Source organism: Podarcis vaucheri (assembly GCF_965113315.1).
Source record: "Podarcis vaucheri genome assembly, chromosome: 13".
Classification (NCBI taxonomy): domain Eukaryota; kingdom Metazoa; phylum Chordata; class Lepidosauria; order Squamata; family Lacertidae; genus Podarcis; species Podarcis vaucheri.
The window spans coordinates 41322476-41344401 of record NC_138751.1 but is presented as its reverse complement, the minus strand read 5'-3'; the positions used below and the strand labels follow the sequence as shown (position 1 = coordinate 41344401).

General features: G+C 46.5%; 1 protein-coding gene across 1 annotated transcript; it reads right to left on the bottom strand.

Annotated features, from left to right (window-relative positions):
• Nucleotides 1–118: 118 nt before the first annotated feature.
• Nucleotides 119–20391, bottom strand: FKBP10 (FKBP prolyl isomerase 10). The gene is made up of 10 exons (XM_082194916.1): nt 19787–20391; nt 15453–15598; nt 14001–14190; nt 12864–13009; nt 11052–11241; nt 9245–9390; nt 8267–8456; nt 4941–5083; nt 3982–4145; nt 119–2653 (listed from the first exon to the last, which is right to left on the bottom strand). Exons 1-10 carry the CDS (start codon nt 19978–19980, stop codon nt 2471–2473), a joined length of 1692 nt encoding a protein of 563 aa, XP_082051042.1. The 5' UTR covers nt 19981–20391; the 3' UTR covers nt 119–2470.
• Between the last annotated feature and the right edge of the window lie 1535 nt (nt 20392–21926).

The window sequence follows — 21926 nt, the reverse complement described above, 5'->3', positions numbered from 1 at the left end:
CCCTCAAGAGGTATTGCAGCCCAGAATTTTTCCACCTCATTTATCTCCACCAACGTGTAGGACAAATGAAACAAACTGGTTGCAGTGAGTAAAAATGATGCAAGACTGCTTGGAAGGGTACAGGCAGGAAGGATGAGTTTGTTTAATGTTCAGGTTGAAGTAGATGGTATGTTTGTATTCACTGGTGGCTCTGTAGGAGTTTACTGTACAAAGTCAGCTGGTATGGTATGTGGCTTGCAGGCAGTTTTTCGAGCAAAACAAGGGCATTTTTCTTACCCACTTTAAATCCGAAGTTGTCAACAGGTCTGCTCTCCTCTTGGACCTTTTAACAGGAGCTTGTCTGCAAAAAACCCCCACAGCTGAGCATTTTCACCACCTGAAGAGAAAACCATCATCACCTGCTATTGTCTGCTGCCGATCAAGTTAATGTTGAAACGCACAGATGCAAGGGGAAGCCCAAAAGTTGGCAACCCCTTGCATGCTTTGACTAGCAAGGCAGGTAATGGAAGGTTGCTCCCATCCCACCCTCCTTGCACTTAAATCTCTAGTTTCTATCTCAGCCTAATCTTCTGAAGTAGGGCTTGTGGAACAAAAGTGGGCATCATCTATGAATTCGGAATCCTCAGAGGTAGGACACTTGTTGGAAGCCTCATGAAATGACTCGAGAGACTGGAAAAACAGATAGCACTTTTAAAAAACCCCTGTAATGTGTGTGATTGTGTGTGAGAGAACAAGACTGCAAGTAGGGGTTATGTGCACTGCACATTTTTTGGTGGGGGTCAGGAAGGGAGAAGTGGAGCTTGGAATAAACGGTATTTGCTGTGCTTATGTTATGCTCCTTCCAAGATTTGCAGCTGAAGGAACTTGGGATTTTATTGATGTACGCAAGATGTCAAATCGGGGAGAAGGAGGCAAGCAGGACTAGTACAGTGGACGCTCGGGTTGCGAACGTGATCCGTGAGGGAAGCACGTTCGCAACCCGCAGCATTCACAACCTGCAGGGCCACATGTGTGCACGCGCGGGTTGTGATTCAGCGCTTCTGCGCATGCGCCGAAACCCGGAAGTAACCCGTTCCGGTACTTCCAGGGTTCGGCACAATGCGCAACCCGAAGCATCTGTAACCCGAGGTATGACTGTATAGGGAAAGAGAGCAGTCCTTATTCCCTACCCTTTTGGCTGCAGGGATTCCAGACTGACTCATCTTGAAATTTCCAAGTCTGTCCTTTTAACATCTAGCAGTTGCTAAGCCGCCTTAAAAAATACCAGTTCCAGTCGCTGCAGAAATCCAGCAGGTATTTCTGAGAGTGTTGCTGCCCTCTGGTCCTGCCTGCTTGCTTTCTGTAGGCATCTTGCGAGAGCAGGATTCTGGGACTCGATGGGCCTGATCTAGCCAGGTTCCTTATGTAGGCACAGACTTTCCTGGCATAAACAAGCAGCAATGAGGGAAAGCTGCACCTATTAAGAGTCCGCCATCACAACCTGGTCACAGAGGCGGCCAGCCAGCAGTCCCTTGGCCTAATCTCGTGTAGTCCTTGAACTGATTTCAGAAGCCCTCAGGGGGCAACACAGGCAGCTCAGGACTACAACAAGAATGAGCAGTCCTTTCCTCAGCAGCCTGCTGGGTGAGGAGGGAGGCGGAGAGAGAAGCAGGGCCAGAAAAAGGAGGAAAGAGGGACAGACAGAAAAGGATGCGGCAGAAAGAATGGTTAAAGCGGTGCACCCTTTTGGCCACACCCACTCCTGTCTTCTGCTCCGCCCACTGCCATTGCATGGTCTGATTACATCAGAAGCAAGGCATCCCTTGACGGATTAAGAGGCTGCCCACGCACCCGCCATTCAAAGAATACTGGAGCAGATAGGTAACCTTATCTCCACGTTTCCGCTCCAATCCTTTCTAGTTTTGCCCCGAAAGAAAAACTTAATAGCTCATTCTTGGAAATACACTTAAGTAATGCATTTGTTTGGTTCCCGTCACACGTTTCGGGATTCCTTAATACAGAATTCAGCTTCCTCGATTTGGCAAGAGAACACACAAAAATCCAATGGGGGGGGGCAGGGTGTGCGCTTGGAAGCAGCAGAAGGCCTGAGTCGATGAGACGGCTCCTGCTCACGACAATTTTGTTGCAGATGGGATGCCTGAGGAAATAGAAGGGATTCAGTAAATGGTGTGGTGTGTGGTGGTTGTCTGGAAAGGCAATAAGGCAATCGTTGCAAGCGCTAACTCCCTGATTTTGGTATGTCGAAACAGGATCTCAGTTAAATAGTTCTCAAAAAAAGGGGAGAGGGGAAAAAAGAGCAAAGGTACAAAATGTGGAACAAAATAGGTTTGCGTCTGTAGGTTCAGTCTCTTTAACTGAGGAAAGGGAGTTAGTGAGCTTCTGGCCCCGCAAAGTAGGGGAAGAGGCACCAAACTGGAGTGCTTTTTTAAAAACAACAACAACGAAGCCCAATCCCAGAGTCCTTTCTCTTTTAAAGTTCCTCGTGTTTAACTTGATCCTCGTCTGATTTCAGCTTCAGTTCCTCTGCTGTGATCTTCCCATCCTTATTCCGGTCTTGGTTTTGGAACATGTCATTGACCACTTTTTCCGGGTCAGGGCCTGGCATGAGACGACCTTTGCCTTCAGAGATCTGAGCTTTGATGAACTCTGAGAACTGCAGAGGTGGGGGGGGGGGAGAGAGAAAGCAGGGAAAAGGATAAGCCATTTCCACTGGGAAGGGTGTGTGTGGCATATGCATTCAACAACATGGGAAACAGCATTTCAAGACATCCAGCTCCTATGTCTGGCTTCCTTTATATCAGTCTCTTTACTTTCCTTTGCCTACTGCTTGCCATTTTTCAAGGTTGAGCAAGATGCCAGACTGATGGGGGAAAAAATGAATTGCTAAAGGTGCATTAACTTGAGTGGCTCTAGATGACAACGCAAGAGACGGACAAGACAACTGGAAAAGGGCTGCAGCGTCCACAGGCTGTGCCCTCTGCAGCAAGACGAAGGAAAACCAGGTCCTTAATTGTGTTGGGAGTTTCCATGAGTATAAAAGGCTCTCTACTGCAAAAGTTACATGGGAACACGAAGGAACCACCAGATGATGGGGCTTAAATGCATGACCCTACAACCCTTTTCTACCCAAGTTGCTCCCTCACGTCTGTAACACCTTAAAAGGGCCCACATCTCACTGCAAGTTATAACCAAAATATTTATCATCTGCTACACATAGCTGTAGCAACCCAATGCTTCCTCTTCCTCTTGCTTCCTCTAGCAACCCAATAATGTACAGATTGTTTTTGGGTGTGTGATGTAACGTTGCATTTTTGATTTCACCATCACTGCAGAAGGGAAAGGACTTCTATAGATGATTTGTTAATTGTTTTATATGATTTAAGCTGTATTTGTGATGTTCTGTTATGTTTTATTACGTTATTGTTATTTATTGTTTGTAAGCCACTTTGAGGTTCATATGAATGAAAAGCAACATAGAAATACAAAAAATCAAATCAAAACAAACAAATAGTCACTGGGAAGTAGGGCTACAATGTTAAATCAATTGGTCAGTTAGTTTTTTTTAAATAAAATTTAAAAAGCTTTTCAGCTGAATGATACAGTGCTCCTGGTTTTCTAAAAAGAAAAATATTTTCAATGCAATGCTTATACAAACTGTAAATGGTGAGCACCATCATATAGGCAGGGATGTCTCTTCCAAGACAATGCCTCCAAGACAACACACATGTGCATCTTCTTAAAATAAAAAGTTTGCTCTTTGCTCCAAGCTATTGTTTTTACCCGCATACAAATGCAATAATTTCCCCCCTATTAATTTACTAAAACTCGAACAACTAACTATAGGGTAGATGCTCTTACTCTGGTGGAACGAACAGTTAGTACAAATGGATCCAGCCATGGATCCTGTCACCCCCCCCCGCCCCCAGTTCAGATTCTTCAGTACCAGCTGCACCCTTTCTAATACAGAATGCAAAATCTCACCTCCTCAGGTGGGACTTCACCATCCTTGTTGAGATCCATGGCTTCAAACAGGTTTTCTGGTAGGTCGCTGTGCCAGACAAACAGGTATCCTTCTGGAACTCCTGGCTCCCGGTGTAGCAGCTCTAACTCAAAGTAGAGAACAGCACTGCCAGGTACACCCCGGGCTGAAAATGCAAGGCGCACATATCAACAGGGCAAGGTCATCCACAGAGGCACTAGCTAGGCAGCAGTGACCCGGAGTCAAAGCTAGGAGAAACCTATTGACAGGAAGTGACCTCGCTTCTTGAGAGGAAGTGGTATCAGAGGGTTTAGCTACTATTTCTCCTCCTCCTCACTGTTTAATGCCATCACAAGGCCATATAAGGAGCCGTATTGCCACTGCCTACTGGCTATAACGTTATTACTCCTAAATTATAATCATGAATTCAATTCATATTGTCTAGTTTCTCACAAGAACGTCTATAAAACCTGGACCTCAAAAATATTTTTGTCCTGAAGCACAGCTCCTGTGATAAACCGACAATGCCCATGCCAAGTTTGAACTACTCTTTCTTAGCATTTGGGCTCTGTAAATATTGGCTACTAATCATGCCTTGTGATGAATAGCAAAAAAGTTTCTATGTTCTGTGCTAAAAAATAATTGTAAAACTCTACAAAAGGCAATGCAAATTATGCTAAGTTGTGTGCTGCCTTGCGTCATTTATTTTCCTGCTAGTCATAGGGAAGACCACTCCGTCCTACTCTGGCTTCTGAGATTTTACCAGGCAATGCATGCACAGACTTCCAACTGTATTTCTGCAGCCTTAGGAGCTAGAAAGTCACTTTAGGGAAAAAGAAAAAAATAAAATTAAAAAAAGAAGGGACTGTCCGGTTGCTGAACCCTGAGTCCAGTATCCATTTCTTCTGCCTGTGATGTGGACTCTGAAAACAGATGCCGGAGGCATTGCCCACAACCTTACCTCCACTTTCGCCATGACCCAAATGGGGAGGAACGATGACGGAACGTTTTTCCCCCACGCACATGTTGAGCAGGCCATTGTTCAGGCCTTCAATTATCTTGTTGGTCCCCAGCGTGGCTTCTTGAGGGCTTTCATAGTCATGGCTGTCAAGCAGGAAAACAGGGAGACCATTGGAATCCTTGGAAATATTTTCTGCAGGAATCTCAGAAGTGTGTCTGGGGACCTCTTCCCCAGAATTCTGCTCTTAAGAAAATCACACACACACACACACACACACACACTGGTACCTCGGGTTACATACGCTTCAGGTTACATATGCTTCAGGTTACACACCCCGCTAACCTAGAAATAATGCTTTAGGTTAAGAATTTTGCTTCAGGATAAGAACAGAAATTGTGCTCCGGCGGCAGTGCTAAGCCCCATTAGCTAAAGTGGTGCTTTAGGTTAAGAACGGACCTCTGGAACGAATTAAGTACTTAACCCGAGGTACCACTGTGTGTGTGTGTGTGTGTGTGTGTGTGTGTATATATATATATATACACAGAAAAACAAGGTTACGAAGCTAATCCAAAAAGAAACACCCCCAAAAAACCAAGACACAGAAGAAAACAATGGCATGGCCCTCCTTCCTTATATCAAGGGCACTACAGACAAAATTAGCAAAATCCTCCATAAACACAATATCAAAACAGCCTTCTGCACCAACCAAAAAATAGCCAATATCCTCAGAAACCCAAAAGACAAAATCCAGCTGGAAAACCAAGGGGTCTATGAAATACCCTGCAAAGTCTGCCCAGCCACGTACATTGGACAAACAAACAGACGAATAAATGCACGTATCGCAGAACACAAGAATGCCGTCAAAAAAGAAGAAAAAACTTCCTCTCTTTTCCAACACATGAAAGAAACAGGACACGAAATTAATTTTGCAGATTCCAAATTGCTCTTTAACATGGAACATCACCACAAGAGAATAATCATGGAAGCCATCGAGATAGAGAAACACCCTCACAACATGAACAAGCGTGACGACACGTCCCGCCTGCCAGACATCTGGAAATTAGCCCTCCCCACAAAAACCGACACCAGAACCAGAGGCACACAGAACGCCGTCACCAATCAACCACACCAGACCCAAACCCAGACCCTCTCCACAGACATATTACAGACTCCATCCAGTAGCCAAACTATAGTGGCACCTCCGGATGCTGCACCCCCCTGCAATCCCTACACAGATCTGGCTGGCACAAGGCACAAAACCACAGCTCGCCCCTATACACGAAGCCAAGCCAGAGCACAACTAAATGCAGCACAGCCATCTTCTCAGAAAAACTCTTCACAAGCTCAAGAGGTCAAGACACGAAAGCTTTAGCAACTAATCTACACTTAATGACCCACCCAGTGGTATTCAGAATATCACTCATGAAATCACTCAAGATATCCCTCAAGTAATTAAGGAACAAAAGAAGAAAAGGCACACTAATCTAGGAACTTCCTCTCTGCCCAGAACGTTGGAGGCTATACACCACACCCCTCAACAGTACTTATAGGAACTCAAACACCAGACTCTGCTCTGTTCCAGTAACAAGAAGCCGAAAGCACCAGCCTGAAGATGACGAGTGAGACCTCGTCGAAACGTCGCCCAGACACCCCGACTCTTACACGGGAAGACACCCGAAGACACCAAAACCTGCATATATATATATATATATATACGCACTGATTGGCATATATATTTATTTTGCATAATTTACTTTGCTACTCCCAGTGATGGGAAGGAGGAAAAGAGCCGTGGAAGATGCAGGAAATGTGCTTTCAGGTTTCAGTGAATTCTGATCCTCCCTGCTCTCACGGCAGACAGCCAAGGAAGTAGACAAGGAAGCTCTTACAGAGTCTTTATTCAATACTGACAGAGAGAGGCCTCTGTACGCTGCCTCTTAGGTCAATGGCGTTGCTCCAACTGAGCTCCTCCCCACTCCCTTCCCCTTACGCTGGTTGCCAGGGGCTAATTGTCTCTGAGTCTTTTGCTCTTCCACTTTCAATGCATGCCGGGTTCTGGGAGATGGGGGGTCGGAAATGCTCTCCAGTGATAACGTGTCAGCTGCTCTGGCCCTGTCTTCCCCTTCTCTTCTCCCAACACCTCCCAACTCTTCTGTTCACCTGTCTCTGAGCTGTGACCTTCCTCAAACCACTGCTGGAAGCCACATGACCTGGAAGCTGTACGCCGGCTCCCTCAGCCAATAAAGCGAGATGAGCACTGCAACCCCAAAGTCGGCCACGACTGGACCTAATGGTCAGGGGTCCCTTTACCTTTACAACTCTGTGAGGCACTGACTTAGCCCCAAGGTCACCCAGTGAGCTTCATGGCTGAGTGGGGATTTGAACTCTGGTCTCTGACACTTGTAACCAATATACCACACTGGGAAGCAACAGTGAAATGGCCCAGGTGAGTGTTGCTGCCCCATGAGGCCATCCACTACTTCCCTTTAGGTTACTCTGTGATAAGGCAATGTAGGTATTTGTTGACATTTAAAGGAGGGCAACCAAAATGGTCAAAGGCCTGGAAACGATGCCTTATGAGGAACGGCTAAGGGAGCTGGGCATGTTTAGCCTGGAGAAGAGGAGGTTAAGGGGTGATATGATAGCCATGTTCAAATATATAAAAGGATGTCACATAGAGGAGGGAGAAAGGTTGTTTTCTGCTGCTCCAGAGAAGCGGACACGGAGCAATGGATCCAAACTACAAGAAAGAAGATTCCACCTAAACATTAGGAAGAACTTCCTGACAGTAAGAACTGTTCGACAGTGGAATTTGCTGCCAAGGAGTGTGGTGGAGTCTCCTTCTTTATGGAGGTCTTTAAGCAGAGGCTTGACAACCATATGTCAGGAGTGCTCTGATGGTGTTTCCTGCTTGGCAGGGGGGTTGGACTCGATGGCCCTTGTGGTCTCTTCCAACTCGATGATTCTATGATTCTATGAAATTTCTGCACTGCAGGGGGTTGGGAGCAGATGATCCTTGAGGTCCCACCCAACTCTACAATTCTATGAGATAAGAAGAAGAAGAGGAGTTTGGATTTGATATCCCGCCTTTCACTCCCTTTAAGGAGTCTCAAAGCGGCTAACATTCTCCTTTCCCTTCCTTCCCCACAACAAACACTCTGTGAGGTGAGTGGGGCTGAGAGACTTCAGAGAAGTGTGACTGGCCCAAGGTCACCCAGCAGCTGCATGTGGAGGAGCGGGGAATCGAACCCGGTTCACCAGATTACGAGACTACCGCTCTTAACCACTACACCACACTGGCTCTAAACTTTAAGCAAAAGACTCACGAGGAGAAGAGCTTGGTGCCATCCAGGAGGGAGCAGTTGTAATGGTAGCGGACAAAGTCTCTGTCTTGGGTGGTGACGTTGCAGTCCGCAGGCCGGTGGATAGTCTGTATTTCCACAGGGTCTGCGGGATTGTGGAAATCGATGACATGGACGTCGAAGATGAGCACAGCCGAACCAGGGATCTTGTTCCCTAGAGGACAAGAAGGACAGAGACTGGGGCTTTTTTGGGTGTAAAGAGTGAGGATGCATACACACAAAAGTCCGCCAAGGGTCACAGCTGATTCGAGGCAATTTGCAACCTCTAGTTGAAGACCCAGAGTATGTCTCTGGGATCTCTTGCCAATGTCCCAGCATACATTCGGGGGCCATTATTTCCATTTCTTTATGTTTCATTGTTTGGCCCAGTGTTTTCAGCCTTTACACCTTCTGGGTAAAGGAAAAGGGACCCCTGACCATTAGGTCCAGTCGTGACCAACACTGGGGTTGTGGTGCTCATCTTGCTCTATAGGCCGAGGGAGCCGGTGTACAGCTTCCGGGCCATGTGGCCAGCATGACTAAGCCGCTTCTGGCGAACCAGAGCAGTGCACGGAAATGCCGTTTACCCTCCCGCCGGAGCGGTACCTATTTATCTACTTGCACTTTGACGTGCTTTCGAACTGCTAGGTTGGCAGGAGCAGGGACCGAGCAACGGGAGCTCACCCTGTCATGGGATTCAAACCGCCGACCTTCTGATCGGCAATTCCAGGCTCTGTGGTTTAACCCACAGTGCCACCCACGTCCCAACACCTTCTGGGAGCCCTCCCCAAATCAACCTTTGTTTTCTTCGCATACGAAAGCCAAAGCAACATTGGTGGATTTGCGGGGCCACTCAAACCCAGCAGAGATTTCAAAGCTGGGGGGGTTGGTTTGTAGATAAAAGCCTTCAAAGGGTTCCGCTGAGGGGCTCCCCACACACCTCAACCTGTTCGCTCTACTTACCTGCCCCAGTTTCTCCATAGGCCAAGTGGGGCGGGATAATGACTCTCCTCCTTTCACCAATACAGACTCCTTGAAGCCCCTGGTCCATTCCTGGAATAATGTAGCCTTTCCCAATGTAAGTGTCGTAGGTGTGGTTTCGTGAATAACTGGAATTGGAGAGAGAGAATCCGTGGGGAAGAAGTGTCTTACAAACTGACGTTACAGCAAAGCCTCAAGTTTTCCCCTCCAGATTTCTTAAACCGTGGCTGAGCCCATCCAGAGACAGACCGAAAGAGCAGGGCGAGACATGAGCTCTGTGGCTCCGATAGGCTGGAAAGTGAGAATATGTCATCTCCCCACTCCAGCAAAGAATTATTGGGCAAGGTTCAGGCCACTGGTAGCCTAAGTAATGGAAGGACTGCCAGGTCTCGCTGCTCAGCCTGCACTTTGAGCTGGCTCTGTTTACACCCCCCCCCATATATATTTTAATAATTTTTATTGGAATAACCCCCCCAATACACAATCCACCCTCATTAAACGTGAACATAACATACAGTGAGCATAACATACAACAATACAAACAACGAAATAAAAGACTTCCTTTATCCTGTATCTGGCCTCCTTATTTACTTCTTATAAACTCTGTCCTTTATGAATAATTATTAAAAAATTTCTAATTGTAACTTAAATATCCACAAAGTCTAATGGAGACATTAATTGAAACAAGTCCAGGTATGTATTTTAGGGCACTGTTTTGTGAAGTATTCTCTGCATTTCCCTCATGCTTTTTGAAACTCTTGTCTAGTGTGATCTCTAATTGCCTCTGTTAATCTAGACTCTCACAGTTTGTCTTGCCATTCCTTTTTTGATGGCACAGTTTCTTTTTTCCAGTTTTTAGCAGTTAGGATCCTTGCCGCTCCTGTGGCATAGAGGAGTATTTTCTGATCTTCTCTTGCTATACCTGTGTCCATTATCCCTAGTAGAAAAGCTTCTGTATTTTTCATAAAGTTATACTTAATTTTTTTTTTTACGCTTGTCATATACTGTGTTCCAGAAGCTTTTGATTTTTTCCACAGGTCCACCAAACATGTATAAGTGTCCCCTCTGCACACTTCCTCTATATTTTGATGCTCTTCTCACCTTCCCCTGTCCTGTTCTGCCTTGGATAGACTCCTTCTAGGCTAGGGATATAAAGGGCGTTGTGTTCTGTTCTGCCTTGCATCTGTCGCACGCCTCACCTGGGATAGCTCAGTCGGTAGAGAATGAAACTCTTAATCTCAGGGTTGTGGGTTCAAGCCCCACATTAGGCAAAAGATTCCTGCATTGCAGGCGTTTGGACTAGATGACCCTCGTGGTCCCTTCCAACTCTACAATTCTATGATTTCTGTTCCACTGAAATTAAAGTTCCATGAAAACGACATTATTCAGCTCGCTCACTGTGGCCAAATATAACAATGCAATTAACAATGTAATTAACCACATTATTATTTCATAATTTCAAGAGGGAGGAGGAGATAATAAATAACATAATGAAAAGAAATGATTATAGAAAATTGGAGACTGGGGAATGGCAGCTGTGAATACTGATCATAATCACCTGCCTGATTTCTGTTTCTGTTTGCAGATGGCTATGCAAATTGACTCAATTTCAGGTAGAGCTTCCCATTTTGACGGAATTTCCCAACAACCCTATTCTAGAATAACTGAACTTCTGCTTACGTTAACCTAGCCCTACAAAGAATACCAAGGAATGACAGCTTGGTGGAGAAGGGAAGGGAAGATAGCAGCGCTTTCTTATCAATGACAGCTGCATTTCAGTCCCCGTTACCTGGAATCAAAGAGGGTTCCATCCATCAAGGTGCCATTATAATGGTACCGCACGAAATCTCCGGTCACAGCCTTGCGCTTGCAAGACGCTGGCACTTCCAAGTGCTCCAGGGAGATGCCATCTTTTGGGTTGTGCAGGTCCACCAGGAGAACATCAAACACCAGGGAGGCTTGAGGGGGGATGACAGTGCCTGAGAAAAGGAAAGGAGGACCAACTCAGCTCAGGTGGCCACATGGAGCCAGGTCACGGGGAGGAACACTTTAAACCACCCCATTTTTTAGAGGGGACGCCAGCTAATCTGCTTTTGAAATGCCATTCCTTTCTTCAAGAGAACCGTACGGCAAAGTGTGCTAAGGTTGTGGTTTCTGCCATTTGTGATAAATCCACAATTGAATGTAGCTGACTTCAGCCCACAAAAGTTGTGGTTTTGAGGCTTTTAGTTCTGGGGTCCCCGACACGATGCCAGTGAACCCTCAGACACCCTCTCAGTGCCCACCACAGCCCCCTACCAGAACATTCTTTTTTATATTTGTACCGTTTTGTTTGGCTTTGTGAAGAGTCTCAAAGCGGCTAACATTCTCCTTTCCCTTCCTCCCCCACAACAAACACTCTGTGAGGTGAGTGGGGCTGAGAGACATCAGAGAAGTGTGACTAGCCCAAAGTCACCCAGCAGCTGCATGTGGAGGAGCAGAGAAGCGAACCCGGGTCCCCAGATTACGAGTCTACCGCTCTTAACCACTACACCACACTGGCTTGTGAGCTGTTGTATGGTTGGGAGGGGTTTGTCTGTGTTTTGTGTGTGTGTGTGCTTTGCAAGGAGGGGGTCTGGTGCATTTCCCCACCCTTGCATTTCCAAATGTGCCCCCCAGACCTTGAAAGATGGAGGACCCCAGCCTTAAACATTACTGCATAGCTCATTTGCAGACGCCATGTTTTTAAAGACATCTCTGTGTGTGGATGCTTTAGCTGAGATCCCTGCATTGCAGGGAGTTGGAGTAGATGACCCTCGGGGTCCCTTCCAACTCTACAATTCTACGAATTCTTGTCTGTCATCACCAACTTTTTGTACAGGAGCCCCTTGTATGTATGCAAAAACGTACATACATTCTTATGTAAGCGGGACCCTTGAGATCTGCTAGCAGGTACAATCCAATTTCCCCCCTCCAAAAGATATTTATTTCTAAATACAATAAAGTCTTATTGTCTTTTTTTTTTTGGAAAGAAACAAAGAAAGAATTTATTTGTGGATTTCTTTGACACAGAATCTGAGGTGATTTCTTGCAAACTTTCAGAATAATAATATTAAAATTTAAATAATATAATAAATTTAAATTCTTCTGCAGATATGTAATAATAATATAATAATTTATTATTTATACCCCGCCCATCTGGCTGGGTTTCCCCAGCCACTCTGCGGCTCCCAACAGAATATAAAAAATGTGATAAAATATAACACATTAAAAACTTCCCGAAACAGGACTTCCTTCAGATGTCTTGTAAAAGTCAGATAGTTGTTTATTTCCTTGACATCTGGTGGGAGGGCATTCCGCAGGGTGGGTGCCACTACCGAGAAGGCCCTCTGCCTGGTTCCCTGCAACCTCACTTCTCGCAGTGAGGGAACCGCCAGAAGGCCCTCAGAGCTGGACCTCAGTGGCTGAATGATGGGGGTGGAGACGCTCCTTCAGGTATACTGGGCCACGGCCGTTTAGGGCTTTTAAGGTCAGCACCAACACTTTGAATTGTGCTCGGAAACGTACTGAATGAATTCAGTTCGCCTTGTGGTTCAGATACACAATTTCTTGACCACCTTACCGTAGCCTTTCTCTCCGTAGGCCAGGAACGGGGGGATCACTATTTGTCGTTTCTCTCCAGCACACATGCCTAGCAGGCCCTCGTCCATCCCTTTGATCAGCCAACCTGAACCCACGTAGGTGTCATAAGTACTGTCTTTTCCATAGCTGGGAGACAGGTGAGGATGGAGAAAGGGAAAGAGACATCAGGCAAGGAAGCGGTTCGGCAAAAAGAACGCCACCTTCGCAGCACAGCACTGGTCAAAAACAGCCACCCACTAAAATGTAAAAAAACAAAAAGGTAAAGGACCCCTGCAAGGTTAAGTCCAGTCAAAGGTTACTACGGGGTTGCGGCTCTCATCTCGCATTCAGGCTGAGGGAGTCAGTGTTTGTCCACAGACAGCTTTCCAGGTCATGTGGCCAGCATGACTAAACTGATTCTGGCGCAACGGAACACTGTGATGGAAATCAGAGAGCACGGAAACGCCATTTACCTTCCTGCCACAGTGGTACCTATTTATCTACTTGCACCAGTGTGCTTTCGAATTGCTAGGTTGGCAGGAACTGGGACAGAGCAATGGGAGCTCACCACCATCACGCAGATTCGAACTGCCAACCTTCTGATCAGAAAGCCCAAGAGGCTCAGTGGTTTAGACCACTGTACTACCCGCTCCTCGTCTTATTCTTATTCCTCAAACTTGGCCCTCCAGATGTTTTAAGACTACAATTCCCATCATCCCTGACCACTGGTCCTGCTAGCTAGGAATCATGGGAGTTGTAGGCCAAAAACATCTGGAGGACTGAGTTTGAGGAAGCCTGTTCTACATCGTTCTTAATCACTACATTTAATTGCAATTAACACCACTACCAAAGATCCAGCATCTTTGACCAGATAGCTGCTCTGCCTATTATACAGAATGAGAGTCAACTTAAAAACATAATGCTAAATGCATCTTTGAATTTTGTGGCTGTGATTCTCCTTCTGTTTTTTAAACCACCAGCAGCCTTGGAATGGTAGGGGTCAATCCAGTTCGGGACTGTAGCCAAGGGACTGCTATAATTGCAACTGCAACGACAATGATTATTATTTTGCTGTCTTTCACTCTCTGTACCAAACCTCTGAGCCAAAACACGCCATCTCCCCTTCAGCACATCCTACCTGGAGTCGAAGGGGGTGCCGTCGAGAAGTGTGCCATTGTAGTGGTAGCGCACAAAGTCAGAGTTCTCCACTGTGCGGTTGCACCGCTGCGGCTTGGAGACAGTGGTGATCTGCAGCTTGTCTTCTTTGTTCCAAATGTCAAGCAGGATGACATCGAAGTAGAGGGTGGTGTCCGGGGGGATCAGGCCAGCTATGGGGTTGAAAATGAGGAACGACCATGGAGACTGAAATGATAATTCTCAGGGGGACTGGGAGGCCACCACAACCACTGCCCCTTCGCCAGTGGCACCAGGCCATTCAATACAGTGGTACCTCGGGTTACATATGCTTCAGGTTACATTACATACGCTTCAGGTTACAGACTCCGCTAACCCGGAAATAGTACCTCGGGTTAAGAACTTTGCTTTAGAATGAGAACAGAAATTGTGCGGCGGCAGTGGGAGGCCCCTTTAGCTAAAGGGGTACCTCAGGTTAAGAACAGTTTCAGGTTAAGAACGGACCTCCAGAACAAATTAAGTACATAACCCGAGGTACCACTGTATTACTATTTATCTATTTCTATACTGCCATCCATCTGCGTGGAACTTTACCGAGTACAGGAAATGCATAAAGGGGAGGAGAAAAGAGTGATGGATGGGGAAGCCATGTAAAGCGAAACGGGTGGAACCGGAAATGACAAGAAGTAGGGAAGCTCAAGCGTGTTTGGAGACGGGAAACAACTTCTCGGTATAGAAACCTGCTCTTATTATATTAGGGCCTTCCAAAACCCCAAAATTTATTTTATATAATTGACTTTTTATTTCTATTCTTTGTATATCGTATTGTTGTTTTATTGTGATGGCCAATGGCTGATGCAAATAAAGAAGAAGAGTTTGGATTTGATATCCTGCTTTATCACTACCCGAAGGAGTCTCAAAGTGGCTAACATGCTCCTTTCCCTTCCTCCCCCACAACAAACACTCTGTGAGGTGAGTGGGGCTGAGAGACTTCAGAGAAGTGGGACTAGCCCAAGGTCACCCAGCAGCTGCATGTGGAGGAGCGGAGACGCGAACCCGGTTCACCAGATTACGAGTCCACCGCTCTTAACCACTGCACCATGCAAGATTCATTCATTCATTCTCAGGGCCTTGCAATGCAGTACAGCACTATCCTTGCTATGGCTAGCTCAGTCGGTTAGAGCATGGTGCTGACAATGCCAAGGTTGCAGGTTCGATCCCCGTAAGCGACAGCTGCTTATTCCTGCATTGCAGGGGAGTTGGACTGCATGATCCTCAGGGTCCCTTCAAACTCTTATGATTCTCCTACCCCCATGCTAGGATCTAGTTGATCAGATCACCATGCACACTCCCTGGCATTTTTGCTTTTTTAATGCACCCTTAAAGGCACAGATATGCAGCTAACATATTGTCAGGCTCAGGCCACGCCTGTCAACCCTGGACTCTTGCCACTCACCCACGCCGATGCTGCCGTAGCCAAGATGAGGGGGCACAATGAGGTGCCTTCTCTCGTTCACACACATCCCCTGCAGGCCTCTGTCCATGCCGGTGATGAGTCGCCCCACGCCTGCCACGCCGGCCACTGTGGCACCCCGATCATAGCTGGAAGGGGAAGAAGGCATTGATGGAAGGGATGAGCAGAAACAAACAAACAAAAAATGGAGCAAAGAGAACTCTAAAATGGACAGTTAACAGAAAACATGATGTGTGGTCATGGCCACTGGCTTAGATTGCTTTAAAGGGGACTGGACCGATTCACAGAGGATGAGATGGTCTATTAGCTATGGCTCCAGGCAAGCTCCAGGTTCTCAGGAGGCATATGTGTGAATGCCATTTGCTGGGGAGCAACACCACATAAAGGTACGGTAAAAGGTAAAGGATCCCTGGATGGTTAAGTCCAGTCAAAGGCAACTATGGGGTTGTGGTGCTCATCTCGCTTTCAGGCCGAGGGAGCTGGTGTTTGTCCACAGATCGCTTTCCCGGTCAGGTGGCCAGCAGGACTAAACTGCTTCTGGCGCAACGGAACACCGTGATGGAAACCAGAGCGCACGGAAACACTGTTTACCTTCCCGCCACAGAGGTACCTGTTTATCTACTTGCACTGGTGTGCTTTTGAACTGCTAGGTTGGCAGGAGCTGGAACAAAGCAATGGGAGCTCACTCCGTCGCGGGGAATCAAACCGCCGACCTTCTGATCAGCAAGCCCAAGAGGCTCAGTGGTTTAGACCACAGTGCCACCCACATCCCCTGGAACACCAGGTGAGGGCTGTGGCTCTCATCTCCTGGCTACAGGCTTCTCCCATCTGTGTGGTTGGCTGGCAACTATGAGAAACAGGATGTTGGACCAGCTAGGTCAGCCTTGGCCAACTACCAGATGTTTGGCACTACAATTCCCATCAGGCCCAGCAACAATTCTGGCCAATTCAGAGGCAACGAAAGTTTTTGTGGCGTGGTGGAAGCGGAAACACGTCTCCCTGAGTTCACTTTGGGGCCTGGCCTGGTCGTTCCATCGTCAAAGTGGACCTCATGGAAAGCTATTTGAGAACCAGAGCTTAAGGCTGAAAAGCAGCATTGTATTATAAAACCCCCCACAAACTCTTCCTGTAACTGTTGCAGGAGCAAAAAGGAAAAGAAATCTTGCTGGCTTCAAGATGCGTTTGTATACACTTACGAAAACTATTTTAGGACCAATTCAATTATTTACCCAAATTGCACCGCAACAGCAGAAACCACCTTTTTAAACAAAACTATGCCCTGAAGCAAGGAATGTGGGTGTATGCCTGTTTTAGTAAGGCAGAGATTCTGTAAAGTTTTGCTGGGAGGAAAAAACCCCCAAAACCTCCCAAACTATTCCTGCTAGCAGGGAGAGGAGCAAATGAAACCTGATCTCCAACTTCCTTTCAGTCAGAAAAGGAGGAGCAGAATAGCCTGATCCTTCACTCTGAATTCGCCAAGAGGATCAGCCTGCATGTCATGATATGGGGGAGGAAAGGCAGTTAGCACTGAGGTTTCAAATCAAGACCAGGTTTTCTTCCAGATCTCTGGAAAACTGGATCCAGGCATTTTATAGGACTGCTGCTTTCAGTGTGTGCATTTTGGACGGGAAAAGGAGTCGCCGTCCTAAGTTGCAAAATCCAGCCTTTTAAAATGCATAAGCAGCTGCAGCCTCATGCGGATGACACGTCTACAGCCCAAACGGCAGATCCCATCATGGACGCCATCTCCTCCCACAGCCTATAGCAGCTCACTGCCTGCCCCCTCCCTTCCGACACACCGCTATCTTGCTTCGTAGCTCAACCTGCCTGTGTGGGCAGTGAAGTTTGATGCTCGAGACACGATTTCAAGATGCCTTAATAGTTTTGTTATGGTTCACTCTAATATACCTTATGATGTGCCAGCTAAATTACACATAAGATTCAGCGATGCTGAACCGAGGGATAATGTAATAGCAAAGGACAGGGGTTGTTGCGCCCCTTCTCAGTCAAACAATTTGTCTTTTGACGCAAGGGAACCACCAGGAAAGTGAGTGAGTGTTCTTTATTTATTAAGAGAGTTCGGACGCATCACAGGTTTAACTAAAAGTTCCACATCTTTATTTTTTTCAGTTTTAAAATGAAGCCTGCAGAAGTTCAGATCTAAAACATCCTTACGTGAAAATGTCCTGCTCTAGATATGTTCCCTTCTCCCTCTTAAAATTTATTTTCTCAATTCTGTCCTTATTTGAATTTCGCTTTACTATATCATGTGGAATGTTGGGCTGCAATTTGGTTTGATCCGGCAAAGGAATTCTTACGACTTTAACTTTCCTTTCCTTTGACGCCCCCCCCCCCAATATGCACCCTCAAATTCTGCTCCAGAGGGTTGGGAGAAGATTTTGGGGACATGGGGGGGGGGGGGAGAAGAGAAGGGAAGTCCGATTGCCTGAATGGGAATCCATGCGTGCAACACTGGCTACAATTCTATGTTCAGAAATTCCAAATAGTGCACCGCGGTACTATGCTTGCAACCATAGAAAATGAGTCCGTCCTTTAAAAAACAACCACCAGCCATTCAGCAATGATAATCTTTCCTTCTCTCTCTCTCTCTCTCCTTTGATACCCATTTACCTGGGGGAAAGTCCCACTGAACTCTATGGGACTTATTTCCAAGGATTGCACGGATGGAGAAGGGAGTGTCAAGGAGAGGTGCAAACTGAAGGCTTATTATCCTTTGATGTGATCTGATTTTATCATCTGTGGACTTGAGGAATGTGGGTTGCTCTGAGTTTTCACAGGAGCAGCCTACAGCAAAAACAGGCCAGACCTAATAGAACGACGTCCATTTTGTCTTATTTCAAACACTTCGCCCTCCTCAAAACACTCCTTGCACCTCCTTACCCCCCACAATAATAGTTGTTGTTTTTTAACAAGTTCCTGGGACTAAATCTCATTGTGTGGTCAGATTCCACAATGATATAACCTAAATTTAGCCGATGGGAAGAAATGATCTAAAGTATGTTTGCTAAGGCAAGGGTTTGTTGCCTGAGCTGCCCCCGCTTTCTCAGAGATTTTAAATGTCCCTTTCCTGAATATCCAGCATTTCTGAATGGAAATCTCTAATTCTGATACTGTCAACAGTATTCTATCCAGTTCCCCCCAAAGCAAACAAACCTCTTTCCAATGCTCTGGTCACAGAGTCATGACCAATATGTACTTTTAAATATATGCTTTTAATTAAATTATTTTAATTTGAAGCATTACATGCATTTCGTGTCCACCTTCACCCTTGCTTTGCTCCTCATCCCAGTACAACACAGGAAAGCGCCCCCACAAAATCTATTGCATGCCTGCTCATGTTTGTACCAGGGTGGACCCCTTCTTTTTTCCAGACCTGGCTCTCTGCAAAGTCCACCCTGCACCCTTCTAGCCAGAAGCTGGCTTGGCAGCTGCAAACCACTGTGCAAAAGCATCTGAAGTTATGCGAGGGATCAGCGGCTCCATATTTCTCTTTCCCCGAGGCCCCAAAGAGGCAGAAGATAGAAGGCACATACCGCCAGAAGCACGCAATTCCTCTTGCAAGGGAGAGAGAGGGAAGGAAGGTTTCTCATTGCTGGCGGGCTGTTGTTTTATTTTAAAAAAGGAAGGGCTGTTTTTCTACGGTTGCATGCATGGCTATTTCAAAAGCGCAAAGATGAAATATTAAAACGTGGGTCTCCCATCTCTCAATTTATGGGATAATCTCCTAAAGGGAGGGGCAGGGACAGTGTTAGAAACTGAGATATGAAATCTAGGCACTATGGCAACTTAAACGTAGGTTGTGGACACAATAACGGAATGTCTAGGTGCACTTTTTGATAACAAGAATACAAAGCTGAAAATGAATGAACTGCAGCTAAAATATTATGCTCCTTTTCCACATGGTCTAGTCCTTCCCCTGCCCGCCCCCCTAATATTCTTAAGAGGGTTTCTTCTCCAGTCCTCGGAGAGTAGCTGGAAGCGGGGGAGGCGGAAAAAGGTCCTCCTTTCCTTCCACTCTGCAGTTTTAATCTGAAATCTTGCACCCAGAACCCAGAAACCGCTTTTGCTCATGAAATAATTCCCTGTCGCAAAATGCGCCTAGAACAATGGGAGTTTCGAACACGGGGGCGTGGGAGATATTTTGCCACTCCTTAATTCCCATTTGCCAGGGACTGCAGGTGAGCCACCACTAGTCACCCTAACCCTTTGTCTCGGGATCAAAGGACCCAGTCCTGCCCTGGACGGGCGCTGCTGCGCATTTCTCAGCGAGGGAAACGAGAAGGGGGGGAAAGTACCTGGAGTCGAACTTGGTGCCGTCCTGAAAAGTCCCATTGTAATGGTACCGGACGAAGTCGCCCATCTGGACTTCTCGCAGGCACACTTTGGGGATGTAGTATCTGTCGATGACGACGTCCTCCAACGGGCCGGGGTCTCCCAAGCCGCGGACCCCGAGCAGGCTCAGCGCCAAGACGAGGCACAGCAAGCTCATGGTGATGATCTTCGACGGTGCGCCCTCGGGCAGGAAAAGGAAGGCTCGGCAGCTGCGCCTGGCGCTGGAAGCAGCCGAAGGGGGAGCGGACGGGGGGGGGGTGAGTGGGAGGGAGGGAGAGAAGAGCAGAGGAGGCGCTTTCCTAAAAAAAGAAGAACGAAAAAACCCGAAACGGAGGCCTGGAGGATTGCAAGCCAGCCGCTCCGATTTCTGTAGACGTGTAAAAAAGCGGCCTGCGGTTGGCTTGCAAAAACGGGATCGTGGCGGGATCCGATCGCTCTCAGCAGGCAGGGATTGCTTTGCAACCGATTTGGGAATGTGCGCGTGTCCCCCCCCCCCTTGCGTTTAGGCTTTTGCAGCAAAAACTATTTCAAAGCGTGTCCGGGCAGCCAGAAAAGCCCTGAGAAGAGAGGGCTTGCTTTTAAAAAGTTTTTTAAAAGGTCCTAGTGCTTGTTGGCTACCCGACTGGAGAGTCAGAGAAAAGTCATGCTTACGTGGTCCCCGAGGGTGCGGTGGGGCAGGAACTGAGCTTTACTGTACAACATCCCATGGGGAACCCTCCCCCAGGAGGGTTTTTTGGGGTTTTTTTTTTGCACAAACTTAACTTTTGGAATGCGTTGCCTCAGTATGAACTGATGGCTTTGAAAGGGGTTTAAATAACTTTTTTTTTAAAAAAAGGTATTTATTAAAAGTTTTTAAGATATAACAGGAAAAAAGAAAAATAAACGTACAAAATAAAAAACAGTTAAAAACACACATTAATTTTCAATAACATAACTTCCATACACTTATTTCCTCGGACCTCCTCATACCTCCCTTCTTTGTATTCCAGTTCGATTTGTTAGTTCAGCAAATCCTTACCATAAAACTTTTACCCATTTGTGAAATCTCTTCCCCCCCCCCCCCCATATCTCTTAAAGCATCATAGCTGGAAACCGCTTAGTTTCTATCCAACATCCTTCTAACGGGGTTTAAATAACTTTTTAGTGGATATTGGGCATGAAAGCTAAATGGACAGACTGTACATGTTCAGAGAACCAGCATATCAGATGCTGTTAGAAACAGTCTGTAGGTGTGGATCTTCATATAGACTTTATAGTTGCTTGGCCTGGTTTTTATTTTTTATTTTTTCCAGAGTTACTGCATTTCTCAAACCTATAATCTGAAAAGTGCCACGGACTGTATTTGGGCGCATTTTTGCCTAATGATTTGCCCGTGCAAATAAACTTATGTGAGCTAGAACAGACATTTGATTTTAAATCGGCTCCCTTTTTATCCGTTATAAACCGTTTTAACAAAGCTGTATAAGCAGGGGGGGCGGGGAGCGACTCCAAGCTGCTTTCTAAAGCTTTCTCAACTACATTGTGCATTCTTGATTTCTAGATGTTTGTTTTGTTGCGCCTCACTGTTGCCTTACAAATACCCTAAAGCAAACCCACATCCCAAAATGCACTGTACAAAATAAAACCAACACGACGACACTCCAATCCAGCAAGTCATCCTCAGCCATGACCCCGGCATTCATAAACATAGACAGGATTTATGCTGAGGGGGGGCATAACCTCAGTTAGATAAGTATTTTTTATTGATTTTTATTGATTTAGGGGGGCACCTGCTCCTCCCTGCCCTCCCCCGGCTATGTCCATGTCACCGTTGAAAGCCAGCATAAAGAGGTAAAGTTGTAACAGTCCTTTTAAAAAATCCAAGAGCCATCCTAATTTCTGTGAGAAATCAGGTACTCCCTTAAAGAGGGCACGTATTGCGGAGACCTGGAAACCGACACCCTGTGTTGTGGGTGGGTACGATTGGTCAGCCACAACACCCAATTGGTAGGTCCCACAAAGCTGGGTGCAATCTGTCCAATGGGACGCAGTCCAAACGGTTCGAGGAACCTATTTACAGTGGTGCCTCGCAAGACGAAAAGAATCCGTTCTGTGATACTCTTC